The 14144-nt window shown below is 35.4% G+C and overlaps 1 protein-coding gene across 1 annotated transcript in view; it reads left to right on the forward strand.

The window, feature by feature from the left end:
* Window positions 1-14144, forward strand: part of ALDH1A1 (aldehyde dehydrogenase 1 family member A1) — a gene marked incomplete at both ends in the record, with an annotated part of 36838 nt that overhangs the window by 12843 nt on the left and 9851 nt on the right. The window contains 5 exons of the mRNA XM_080362926.1: window positions 2852-2992; window positions 6371-6500; window positions 7566-7627; window positions 9618-9746; window positions 12546-12659. Coding sequence (XP_080219052.1) covers window positions 2852-2992; window positions 6371-6500; window positions 7566-7627; window positions 9618-9746; window positions 12546-12659 — 576 coding nt within the window. The remainder of the gene's footprint in view (window positions 1-2851; window positions 2993-6370; window positions 6501-7565; window positions 7628-9617; window positions 9747-12545; window positions 12660-14144) is intronic.

The following is a 14144-nucleotide window of genomic DNA, read 5'->3' on the forward strand; positions in this document are numbered from 1 at the left end:
ACCATGAAACTTATGTTTCTCTCTGTTATAAATTCACCAAAAATTAACTGCCGGTAAAATAAGCACAATCACTTTCAGAATATTTGAATTTACTGTACAAAGATTCACTCTGAATTGAAATGTGGTTTCATTCAACTGTTCATTCAACATCCTGTGCTCATTGAATCTCAGTTACTGTGCTCTGTAATTTCATCATGAATCTCTTTATAAACTTTGGCTCAAATGCTATCTGTCTCGCACATCAGCAATAATGAATACATACTATTAAGAAGGTCATAGTGAAGACACATTTAAGACCTTTTGTTAGACAAAGATGGGTGAGAAAGTCTGCATGAATCCAGCTTTTGATCATTTCATATATCTAACCGTGAGTTCCCCCTGCTTTTCTTCAGTCCCAGTTACCCATACAGAGTGCTCAGGGTCACTAAGTTTATTTCAGGCTCTTTTTCTTCTCAATCAAATAATTTCATAAGCATGCTGTTAATTTCTGAATCATATCCCCCTAGAGCCACATATGCTTTGATGTAAAATTCTGCTGCTTCTACCTCTTCTCTATTTAGTGTTTAAAAACCAGATTACATAGGAAATCAGGTTGGCCTGATATTTGATCATCCTCAAATTAAATTACTCATGACCTGCAAGTGTTCACTTACCATTCAGAATTTTTGTCCTTACAAGCACTCTAACAACTCATTAAATAAAGAGGTAATAGTGTTCAACACACAAGTTTGCTTTCTCTCCAATAATTTTGCAAAGTAATGTGGAATGACAACTGCTATTAACCAAATTACTGAGTGAATTGTACAAATCTAGTAAATTACATAGCCATTGTGAACCTAATATTCTAGAGCTTAGTCTTCAGATAATGAGCCAAGAGACTTTAAGAATTTAATTTGTATGTACAATAGGGTTGACAAAGGGCTATACACTGCCATGCAGTGGTATTTAAAAAAAAAAAAAAAAAAAAAAACGAAAAAGTAGAGATTACAAAGCATAGACATACATGTGGGTGGGAATTGTTTTTCTTTCAGTTTGATGGATCTTTCAAGCTACATTTGCTAATCCTAAAGGCTCCTTGTAATAAAGCAGGCTAACAAATGATCAGTTGCATGTAAAGTAAAGGTTCTTCTGTAAAAAGTCTAAACTAGCTCTGAAAGGAGCTATCCGTCTTTATAATCATGGTATAGGTTTAGGTACCCAAATTAAATTTCATACAGTCGAAGAACATTTTTTTTCTTACAGCTATTCACAGCCTTACATTAACTTTATTATTTTTTCTTGTTTTATTTATCACTGCACTTGTAGAAGAAAAAACACATGGCACCGTATTTCGTTTTAATTTACTTCATTCACACAAGTACTTTTTATGGTTTTCCCTTATTCTTCTCCAGCAAAAAACAATGCATACTTCCAAGTCATATTGAAAAGCTATAGAATATATATAATCAAAAGAGATGACAAAAAAATAAGATGAATTAAATGTTCATTGAATGTGGTTTTCTGGGTGACAGATAAGTGGTGAGGTTTTTTATAACATTCTGACAGATTATGAAGAAAAGTAATTATTTTTAATCTGGTAGATTTCAGATACCTGATGTAGATGACTGGTCAGTATTACCCTATAGTAATGCTAATGCTATTTGCAAAGATCCTTCCTATCTTTTTCCCAAACTTCCTGGAAAGATCATTAGGAAGTTCTGTGGGTTTTCTGCCTAGCAGGTCTGTGTGGGGTTTTCCACCCCACTTATCCACCCCACTCCCAGTATGTAAACATTAGTTGTTGCTACCAACATCAGTTAAATATTTAAGATCTGGTTTACATTTAGAACAATCGACTTGCTGTTATTTGTTGGCTTAGTTAACCTTGATGATTTCCCCAGAGGATATTTTACTAACCAATTGTAAAAAAAAAAAAAAAAAAAAAAAAGTTTGAAAGTAATACTTGAAGTACTTTAAACAATATTGTATAGATTCCTTCTCTTTAAAAAATATATATATAAAGAAACTAGACTAATGTCATTGTTTTAATGGGAAACCTTTTTCAAGATTGTGAAATATAGAAGTATTCCAAATACTGAAAGTCTTTTCTCAAAAGATTTTTAATTGGATTTATTTATATCCTGGAACACACTTGGAAAGAAATGAATTTCATATAATTCATTGTAGATTTTTCTGCTATAGTGAAAGCCAAATTATAAATAATAAATTCTGAGATTAAAAAAAAATGGACTGACAAATTAACTTCTTAAAGCAAGACAATGCTTAGACTTCAGAACATTTAGGCTTATCATTTTCAATCTGGTTAATTATTCAATCATTAAACTTATTTTAAATTTAAGTAAGTGTTCCTTAAAAATTCAAAACCAAACATAATTATTTATCTTTCTCAATAATAAATTTTTGCTCATTTTATTAAACAATTTAAGGAACAGATTTTTCTAACCTGGTCTTCAGCACACCACCCGATACTTTTAGATGATGTTTAGTACTTAAATATTAAACTTATAGATTTGGGTATCTCTTTGTACATAAAAGAGATTAAATTGCATCATCAGTGTAACTGGTGAGTGTGTCCCCAATTATAGACAGTAGAAGGTAGATGATTTGAAAATCTAAGTTTTAAAAATAGAGTTCCTTAATATGTTTTTGTTTTAGAAACTTAGAGAAGGTCGCATTTCTGAAATTACAACAAAAGTCTTTGCAAGAAAATAATCCATGTACCTAGAATTACTGTACTAATTCTGATTAGATTTATGTTGGTGTCTCTAATTTATCTTACATATTTAACAACAAAGAAGACTTATGACAGAATCAATTACTGATTATAAAAGTTTCTCTGTTTCCCCCGCAGGCAGATGTAGACAAGGCTGTTAAAGCAGCTAGAAAAGCTTTTGAGATTGGGTCACCCTGGCGTACAATGGATGCTTCAGAGCGAGGAAGGCTCTTGAATAAACTAGCTGACTTAGTTGAAAGAGATCGGCTGATTTTAGCTGTGAGTATGACACATGAACAAAAAGACTGGAAAAAAAGCCTATGTCCTGATTTTTAAAGCAAGATGTATGCACGTATAACATGTTAAGTCCTTGGAAAGTCAGGCTGTCTCAATACTTGTTTTTCATCTGTGTTGCAAATGAACCTTATTAAACTGTCTTGCACTCTGTTCTGCTAACAACCCACATCCACAAAGTACTTGAATACTTGATTAGCTTTAAGATGATACTTAAGCTGACTACAATCGATACAGTTTCAACAGTTGATTCTTTAAGACACAATAACGTAGACCACACAGTTAACACTAGTCTAAAGCAAGGCCTGAATCAAAGCCTAAGCTCAAAGACTGGCACAGCACTTTCAGATGATGCAGGTAAGAACTGGGAGAAAATTTTAATTTCATGGCTGCATATTTTGTTAACACTAGTACTTTATTAACTCCAGCTGGCAACTGGTAATGAGTAAGAAACCTTATTCAGAGCTAAAAACAGTCATTAATTACTTATTAATAGGAAGAACATGGTGAATGACATCCTTTCTCTAACCACCACTGTGTATTGGCTATTTCACTATTTTTAACAGCAGACACATAAACTGTAACATCACCATCTACCGAGTGTGCAAGAAAGAACATTTAAGATAAAAATGCACCACCGATTTGATAAAGTGTGGTACCTCTCTCCCCTGTTTTAAACCCCACATATGGTGCTACAATTAAGGATATCTCTTTGCGATTTCATACACCTTCTGGAATTAACAGTTAGGATAATTGCTTGCATTATTTTGAACATAAACCATGGTTTTCCGCCAAGGCAGTCAAAAATTTAAGAAAGCAGAAGGAGTATCTGATATTCAGGGCCATCATTCAGACTGTTCTAGTTGCAATTGAAATATTTAGCCATTAACTACAAACCACACCATTGATTAGCTCATAAAATCTAAACTTTCAAAATACATAAAATCTGCAAAAAATCTATTGCCCATTCTACTGTCCTTATGGCTGCAGTATAGGAAGACACTTGCACATGTCCAAAAGAAGTTTTAAAAGCAGAATGAAAATTTCAAGGAACTGAGATTGTTTCCTTAAAATCTGAAGTCTGCAACTGTCAAACTTACACTTTTCTTCAACTAAGTTATTTTTCTAAATGAATCTTGTCACCGTGATAGGGATTGATAATCACCTAGTTTCTCGGGAGAAAACTTGGTTGGCTAGAACTTGTAACCTTAACAATGCTAGATTTATTGGACTTCAGAGAGACAAAATTTTAAGAGAGTTGCATTTCTAATAGGAAAAGTGTGCCCCCTTGTCAGTTAAATACTGGATAAGCTAGTATTTGCTTCTTTACTGTATAGCCTAAGGCCTTACACATACAAAGAGGATGGAGAAATAATCTTTTTTCCACAGGAAAGCTGAAGCATTAAGGTAGTTTTTGTTCTCACTTGCCATATTCATAATAAGAAAGTATTGCTTTTCCCTGGGGCCCCTCCCAGGTTTCTATTTTACTGACTTTGGTTTTATTTCCTACACCTTACTAACCTTATTCACTACTTTTCCCTTGTAGATAAGGTGTGTTTGAATGGCTTCCATACTTCATCAAAATGAAGAGAGATTTTTTTCACTCACAGCTTAACCTACCTGCAGAACTAGTGCTGTAGAACAGCAAATAGCTTTGTAAACACTAGACATCAAAATAGACTCGCAAAGCTCATTGCAAATGCATTTTCCTGTGTTCATGCACCTGACCAGGATCAAGATTATTCCATTTCAGTTTTTCATAGAGTGATAAGATGCCTCTCCTGAAGCTGCAGACCCTCAACTGCCCTATGGGTAGGCTACTAGAAGAATAAGTCAAAGCAGGATGTTGAAAGAGCCACTTAGAACTTTGTTTCTTAGGCTTTAGTTTGTTGTGATTTTCAAAACTATAGAGTTCATAACTTTGAGGCCAGGGAATAATTTTCTCCCATGCCCAAAAAGAACAACAATGTGTCAATATATTGTCCAAAATGACAAGTGCTTATCTCATTTAATCCGTTCCTTGTTGCTAAAAGTCATCAAGCATTGCTGGCTTCTCTATTTGTTCGGTTCTCTACTCAGGTATGATATCTGCAATATGTTCAGTTAACTAAAGCTGTGCACTTTACAGCGGAGTTGTTGGTGATATATTGTATTTGCAGGATCAGTCAGTAGAGTCAGCCTGAAATGCTAAAAATCCTTGGACATACAAAATAACAAATTTAGAAAATTAAATAAAATTTCTAAGATCTGACTGGATCTTGAACCTACAGTTTGAGTTTCTCACTAAGCATCAGAGCAGAATTTTTCACAAAGGTGAAAGTGCCTAGTGTCTCTGTGCAGGAAAACTTGAGAAAAAATTCTAGCAGTGTCAAGAAGATATTGATGCTATTTAAGAACAGAGCATGGTCTTTAACTATATGTCTCAACAATGAAGGGTATTAAAAAGTCATTAACCTGAACTGTTTTCCCTAGATTTGTCTGGAAGTCAACCCCATTTAGTGCTGGTGTCTCTGTAGGATCACTAAAGCACTGTGGGTGGAATAGAATTGGTCAACTGGAAATTTATGGATGTTAAGTATTTGCTGACTATTATTCTCAAGGTTTATATCTATATTGCATGGAGATCCATGGTAAGGAGAGTTAAGCTTGGTTTCAAGTAAACCAGTTAGTTCACTCAGTTAGCAGTTAGCAAATAAAAGAGAGTCTCTTTTTTATAAATATTTATTATTCATAATGAACTTTTCTCAGTAAGAGTTCTTGATGGCTCACATCTTTCTTTTGCACATCAAATACACAAGGTATATTTGAGGTATTTTATTCCATGCTTTGAGTCTTCTTCCTTATATAAGTTGTTAACCATGCATTTATTAAGCGCCTAGGAAGACATTCCTTAATCATTAAAAAGCACAAGATCCTAAGTTAATGTGACCATTATTTCCAGGGAATTACTGCCTACTTTGGCTGTCAGTGTGAACAGGCTGAGAGAGGTCACTCATTTTATTTGCGTCAGTTTTTGTGCAGAGTCCTACCTGATCATTCATCTACACCTGTAGAATATTTAATCTAAACTAGAACTATGTAACTGATTCAGATGGGAGAAAAGCTATTTTTTCATCAGAAAATTTCACTATTACGTGATCATGTTATCTGCATAGCTCACTGCGAATAAACCATACTGAAAATTTCTCATTTGTAAATTGCTAACTTGGGATTTTCAAGTACTAAATATCTTGCAGAGGGGAATTAATCAAAATGTTTGTACTACAGCTGAAAACTGGACAACCAAAAGCTAAATGACAAAGTATAAGCACGAGAACCATTATCAGTATTTGATATTAACTTCGTAACTGTTGTTGTCTGCAGACAATGGAAGCCATTAATGGTGGGAAACTCTTTTCTGCTGCTTACCTGATGGATTTAGATGCTTCTATCAAATCGTTACGCTACTGTGCGGGTTGGGCTGATAAAATCCATGGGCGTACTGTTCCAATAGGTGAGTACATTTGAGAGAAAAAAGTACAGAAATGAAGCCAAAGTGCTCTGTAAAAGACTGCCTTTCTCTAAAAGTTAGGCAACAGAAAAAAAATATCTCAAACAAAAAATATTTTTGATTGTTCTTAATATAGGTTATTTCATATCCATCATCCATCATAGTATGTTTCAAATATTTAGTGCAGTTCTTCACATTTATTTTTTTGTTCTGTACACCACTAATAAGTACTGTTTATTGACCAAAAGATTTTTGCAAGTGCATCTATGAAGTCTGATAAGTCACTTTTGCATAGAAAAGTATAGCTTATGCAATGGTACAGTAATAAAACCCAGGTATTTGCTTATTAAAGCTAAGATTAGCACAAAGAGTAATATTTGTTTTCATTATTGGATAATGTATAAGGAAAAATACCAAGAGATAGGAATGAGGAAACATTCCTTTATTTTGCTCAAACTTTTTTCTATTCCCTCTCCCATTAAGCAGCTCTATGAAAACATTGTTTGTAGCTGCCTTCTCTCAGGACAAAGGAAAGAATGGTAATAAAGAAGGAATTATGGAAAACTAGACTGATAAATACTTCCAACTTTTTCGCATCACATACTCAGCTAAATGGAACAGGTTTATTTGAATCAAAGGGAATTTTATACTTAACGGATTTGATTTAAGCTAAGATCTAATATTTAAAAAATTCTGATATGTACCTAAGATTTTAAATAGCTTTTAAAAGAGTACCTTCCCCCCCAAAAAAAACAAAAGGTGATAAAAGAAAAAGAAATGAGGAACACTCATTGGTTTGCTGTGCATACCATATTGAGAAGAGGGTTTATCACTCCAAAAAGTCAGTCAGCCTAGTAGAATCAAACCTTGGAGCTATGTAGAAAATAGATATTGAATCCAGATGTGCTTTATGGTGGGGTTTTTTTTGCATAGTTAAGATTTTGAAAATATCATTTATAAGTAAAATTGTATCCAGCTAATTTTGGTATCCAACTTTATCTCTTTCTGGTTTAACTGTTTCTCACAAATGCTTTGTCTGAATGTCTAATTTATTTCTTCTTCTCCTAGATGGAAATTTTTTTACATTTACAAGACATGAGCCTATTGGTGTGTGTGGCCAAATTATCCCTGTAAGTTGGAGCCATTTATGTAAAACACAAATGTTCCTGTTATAAATGGAAATGTTCTTGAAATTTTGTCTATGCAAGTGCATTTGTGAAACCTTACCAGTCAGAAACGTTAAGTTCCTTAAAGACAAAGATTGTTCTGAGTACTCATCAAACTCTGCAACAGGGAGTTTTTGATGAGTCTGTCCCCTCCAACCTTGCCTCTCTCCTTCCTGTACAGGGAAAGAAAATAAATCTCAAAAGACTGACTGATTGATTGCTTTGAAAGACAGAACTACATTTTGCTGGAAGTGAAAGAATTAGAAATAAACAGCTATGAGAGGGTAATATTTACAGCCTATAAGTAACAAAGTGTTTAGGACCCGGAATGTCTGTTCTGCTCTGTACAGCATCCAGATACCTGAACCTTTATTTATGACTAAGGCTTATTCACCATGTTCATGGTACAAGTAACAGCACAAAAAATGTGTCTAATAAGCATGGTGATACCGAGCCATATGTTTCCAAGCTCCTGTTTGGAGTGTCTAAATTCCCAGTTTTGAAGTCACTTATTTTATGTTAAGATTCAAAAGGCATACCTAAGTCTGAACATCCAAAACATTGAGGAACTCAACTTTTAAACATATTTGTGAGGTCTACACAGCTTCAACGCACTGCTGTGAAAATAATTGTATACACTGGACGCTCCTAATCCACCCATCTCTTTTCACATAGTAGGTGTGGGCACCCTGACCTGACCTGCTCAGCAGCTTATGAGATTCTGAAAGAGTCATCTTGTCTGTCAGGTTTGTTCAGACATGTGGGCTCCACACATGTTCTGGGTGTCCTGAATTTACAGATTTGCTATCTTTTTAGACCATCACATGGATTTTTAGAACATCACTGGAATATGGATCCAGGCTCCAGGAGAGCTTGGGAATCTGCTGATTTAGATTCTCTTGTAGGTCAGGCACATGATATTTCAAGTAAAGCACTCAGCCAAGATACATTAAAGAATTAGACACACTAAATGTGCATGTTGAAAGTATGAGCAGTTAGTACAAGGACTGGCTTTCCTTATAAAATATTCAAGGACTTCTGAGTATATCTCTATTTTCTCTCCACTGAAATGCGAACCTACCACATTGGAGGTTTTTACATAAAATAAAAACTTGGAGAACTATGTGAACGCTGCAAAACACCCTTGCTAGCTCATCATTTCAATTTCCCTTCACTCACACAATTCTACTTTAATGATAAAGATCTAGAAAACCCTGTAATACCTTTGTGTTATTTGTGCTCCTGTTATTTTAGGGATGGGGTAACATTAAAACGAGATAAGGAGAGAGATAAAGACCAGTTGCATGTATACTCTTCCAAGCATTTCTAACATAATAGATAACTGTTAACAGCCTTTTTTCTGACCTTCATAAAGGTAAGGCACACGGTATTTTTTTATGCCCAGATTCATGAGCTCAATGCTTCCAAAAACTATTTGAAATGTTCTCAAAGGAGCAAACCATTTTTACCCAGCCCTGATGCTTCTTAATATGTGGTCCAAGAGAGTCAGCTGCTCCGCAGTCTGGCTGGACTGACCACGATAGAGAGCTGCCAGTGAAACTTCCATGGAAAAGGGCAGGGGCTGCATTACACATTATTACCTTGTTTGCCCTAGAAAATGGAACTGATGATGGATGTGATCATTTAAGTTAGCAAAACTCCCAGTTTCACCACTAATCTACCAACTTTCTGGAAGGCTTTGTAAGAGGAGCACACTTATTTTCTCTGGAGCTCTTAACTAAAATCTTGGATGCCCTGGACTCACATAAACTAAAATCACTGGTCTTTGTATAACAAAGCTTGCCCGTTGCTTTTTCAAAATATCTTCATTCTGAAAAGAGTTCAACAAAGAGTTCAACCACCCAGATGACAATTTGCACTATTATTATAGAAAAAGCAAAGGCGTTTTGGTGATATATTAGAAATAGGATACACCTTCTCATCTGTCTTTCAGTGGAACTTCCCATTGGTTATGTTCATGTGGAAGATCGCCCCTGCCCTTTGTTGTGGAAACACAGTTGTTGTCAAACCAGCAGAACAAACTCCACTGACTGCCCTTTACATGGGATCCTTAATTAAAGAGGTAAGTCAGCAACAGCAGAGTGTTTTGCCCTTCTCAGAAATGTAAGAGCATACTGCAGCTGAAGTGCCACAGAGGTAATAGAAGCCAGGCTATCCCCTGCATGTCTATCTCATTGCATGTCTGGCCTTGTACTATGGAACTTACCTTACTGTAAAGCAGTGAAGCAAATCCAGGGCAGAAGCATGCATATCTTTCTAGTTCACATGCACACACGCAAAAAAATACAAATAGCAATTCAGTAACTTAATTCTTTGGGAAATATATTTGTATTACAAAAGCACAGTATGTTTCAAAGTCAAAAGCAAATGAAGAGTCAAGGACAGAGTACTTAGAGTTGGGTGACAACAACTTTGTGAACATAGTTATCACAGAAAAGGATCTGTTGATACAGCTAATTATTATTACATTTTAGTTGATCCAGCTTTTCATCTACCTGGTTTTATTATTAACAGGGTGCTGCAAAAATGGACTGGTGACAGCTGCCAAACTTATGAACTCTCTTCACACAGAAACTGGGAGAATACACTTTGTACTCTTGAACACAAGTCATGCAGTAGTTTCTCTGGTGTCTCCAGAGTTATGTTGACTATTGTGCCCAGCCCAGTAAATACCCAAAGAACAGTTAAATACTTTAGCTATCTTGCTTCCCAATGAAATCAACAAATGTAATCTAACATGTTTGAAGAGCTGTCACAGATGTCAATAATCACCAGCACAGTAACCTTGCAGAGTGTTAATGGAAATGACTTGGCACTTTTTGTCATTCTGCTTCAAAACAATGATTCAGTAAAACATACTGACTGGTTATGAGTTAATATTTTACAGAAACTAACTGACTATCAGGAAGGAGCTAAGTCCTGCTGTTATCACGTCACATAGTAAATGCTAATAGATAATATTGGGAAGGACAAATTGCTTTAGGAAAAAAAAAATAAGACAGAGATACGTGTGAGTAATACAAGTATATTACTCTGAAAACAAACGAACAAAAAACAAACAGCTTTAAAGAGAAAGTAACTCAGCTCTTCTCTGAGTCTAACAAAATGTCTATACTGATATTCTGATTTCTTGAGAGTTCATAAGTGGGAATGTAATCAGTGCTCCATGTTGTGTCCATACTTAATAGCAGGGCATTTTTGGCAAAAGGCAAGATGATTCTCATTTTACCTATTCATTCATTGTTCAACTGAATAGCAGCTTAAGTATGTAATTATTGAATGTTTTTGTTGTGTTATCTGGTAGATATTGTGTAGCTTTTAAAAAAAGACAGATATTTATCTTGTCAAGTCCTTTAAGATTTATTCACTCAAATCAATCTGGGTTTTAATTTACGCCCAGATTACCCAAATAAAGTTGGAGCCCAAATCCCTGATAGTGATCTGAACCTTGCTGATCACCAGTAGTTGTTTTAGACTCATTGTGAAACTATTTGAAGATCTAATTTAACTCTCTCCTTTTCAAATGTCCACATTTAAAAAAAAAAAAAAAAAAGTCATTTTGGTAATCTTCACTATCCTTTATAGTCCTCACAAGACTCCTTTGCTTAGATGTAGAGAATAGCTTCTAATACAGACGTGGAAAATAGATGCCCTAAGTAAGACAATGTGAATTAGCCCCATAAAAATACTTTTCTTACTTTTTTCTACAAAGTATGAAACACAATGTTAAGTAAATGGAAAGAACCTCATTATCTCATCAGTTCCAGGGCAAATATTAATCTGGAAAATTAATTGGTCATAAGAAGCATTGATGGAAGGTATCTGAGCATGAACCTGTAAGGAACTAAAGTTATTTGAACAAAGGCAGTTGCCTGGTGTCCATAAGGCAGAATATGAGGTTTAGAAGCTGTAACTCACCAGCCAAAATTCACCATTTTCCAAATGAAAATAGAACCTTTGCATAGTCCTGTTTAATGCTAAAAAGAGACTCATCTAAATGATAAAAAATGAGATACTATTTTAGGGGGAGTCTTTGAATGCCATGCTTGCTCTGCTTTGTAAGTGCCATTGAGATCTAAGAGCTTCTTCAGAAGCCCACAGGAAATCCAGATCCACAGCCATGGAAATTTGCCTGACAAGCTCTTGGAAGAAAATAGCTTATTTTGTCTGTGAATGGAACACAAATAATATAGACTTGGTGAGAAACAATAGCTTTCATTTGGCCCACTCTTTAAACAGAAAATTTACAAGAAACTGGGACTGTGCATATCTCAGATACCCAGCTTTTTCATGCTTGGTAGCTGACCTGCCTCTTTTGTGCTGTAAACTCTCAGATTGCCTACTCTCTACTTCTAACCCACACCCAGAAGAAGAAACAAAGGCACTGAGTTGGAAGTATTATTTCCATCATTTTTCGTAATAGAATTTCAGTGTTAGTCAGCAGATCATTAACTAATTCCATCTAGTGTGTGGGATAGTGAGTAGATGGTCCAAGGATGATTCAAATAGCTTTAATCAAGAAGATGTGAAATTAAGATATCTTTTTCTTTAAACACCTGACTGGGGAAGAAAATGAAAAATAAATGTATTCTTTGGCAATGGCATTGAAAAAGAACTAAAATTATATGTTCTCTCTTTTTTAAAAAAGGACAGTTTAATAGCCTAAAAGACAGGTGAGGGAAAGAGGGTTACATGTGAGAATGAACATAATTGTGAAAATGAACGTATTTGGGGCTTTAGGGCTGAGAATAACTGTATGACTGAGAAAAGGAGTCTAGAGAAGAGAAGTGAGACTAAATGAGATGTGTTCTTCTAGTCATCATTCTTTCCCAGGCTCACAGGGTTCTCTCTTCCATTTCAGGCAGGATTTCCACCTGGAGTTGTGAACATTGTGCCAGGCTTTGGACCCACTGCTGGAGCGGCGATTGCTTACCACATGGATATAGATAAAGTAGCTTTCACGGGCTCTACAGAGGTACTATAATGAATGCAAGAAAACATAAGCAGGAACTGAGCCTCCCTGATTCCCTGTAATGATTTAATGTCTAAAAAGTTCTATGTAACTATTTAAACTTTTTTATTTATTTTGGCTGCTGTTTACTTAAACAAAGTCTGCTTAATGATTTGTTGGTTATTATTAACTTTAAACATGTTTAAACAATGTTTCTATTGTAGAAAAGCCCTTCAAACAAAGACACTCCACAAGATACAATGTGGAGATTTTTGGGGGTCTTTTTTGTTTTGGGTTTTTTTCAGTAATTATAAAAAATGCAAAAGCAGGCTGTGTTCCATTCTTTTTAGTTTTAATAACAACAGAATTATATGAAAGTACTTCAGAAACCTTATTTAGGTGAGGTGATGGTGATGGAAAGAAAGGTCACTTAATTTTCCTAACCTTCACCCTGAAGAACTGTGACCGATATGATAGATTTCTCAGTGCAAGTATTACATAACCAGATCCTTAACACAATACATTATATTATCTGTCTGTGTGAATTCTATATAGAAGAGCTCCCAAATGGTCTCTTAACTTCTTGGATATATACTCCAAAGATAAAAAGCATTGCCTTATAGAACCATAGAATCATAGAATAGTTTGGGTTGGAAGGGACCTTAAATATCACCTAGTTCCAACCACTCTGCCCTGAACAGGGGCAACTTCCACTAGACCAGGTTTCTCAAAGCCCTATCCAACCTGGTCTTGAACACTTCCAGAGATGAAGCATAGCCAGTTCTCTGGGCAACCTATTCCTGTGCCTCACCACCCTCATGGTGAAGAACTATTTCCTTATAGTTAAAATAAATCTGCCCTCTTTTAGCTTAAAGTCATTGCACCTTGTCGTATCACCACACGCCCTTGTAAATGGTCCCTCTCCATCTTTCTTGTAGGTCCCCTTTAGGTACTGGAAAGTTGCTATAAAGTCCCCTTGAGCCTTCCCCAGGCTGAGCAATCCTAACCCTCTCAACCTGTCTTCATGTCAAAGATGAGTACACATTGAGTACAAGAGCTATATTTACTTTTAGAAATCTTCAGCTCTAAAGTAACAGGAAAATATCCAAAAACATGCTATCTGAGAAATACCCCACAGATGTTCCAAACGGATAGTAGCAACTACAATTCCCATGCCCCAATGTCTTTCTAAAGGCAGATGGACCAAAGGATGAATTCATAGACATTGGTGACAGTCCTCTTCTTATGACAGTGTAATATAGCAGCAAGAAACAAAGGTAAGAAAGCTGCCAGAGACAGTCACAGACCAAAGCCACAACGACTACAAGTGTGTTTTTCCAGGACAGTTCATATTAACAGGAGTGTGTCCAGGTGGAAAATCTTCTATAAAACATTCCTGGTTTGTAGATTGCAAATCACCTGCACCCTGACTTTTTTTTTTTTTCTTTTTTAATTTATTTTTCATTTCTACTATTACTGGGATGGCAGAGAACTATGAACTAATTTTCA

This window comes from Nesoenas mayeri (assembly GCF_963082525.1).
Source record: "Nesoenas mayeri genome assembly, chromosome: Z".
In the NCBI taxonomy this organism is placed as follows: domain Eukaryota; kingdom Metazoa; phylum Chordata; class Aves; order Columbiformes; family Columbidae; genus Nesoenas; species Nesoenas mayeri.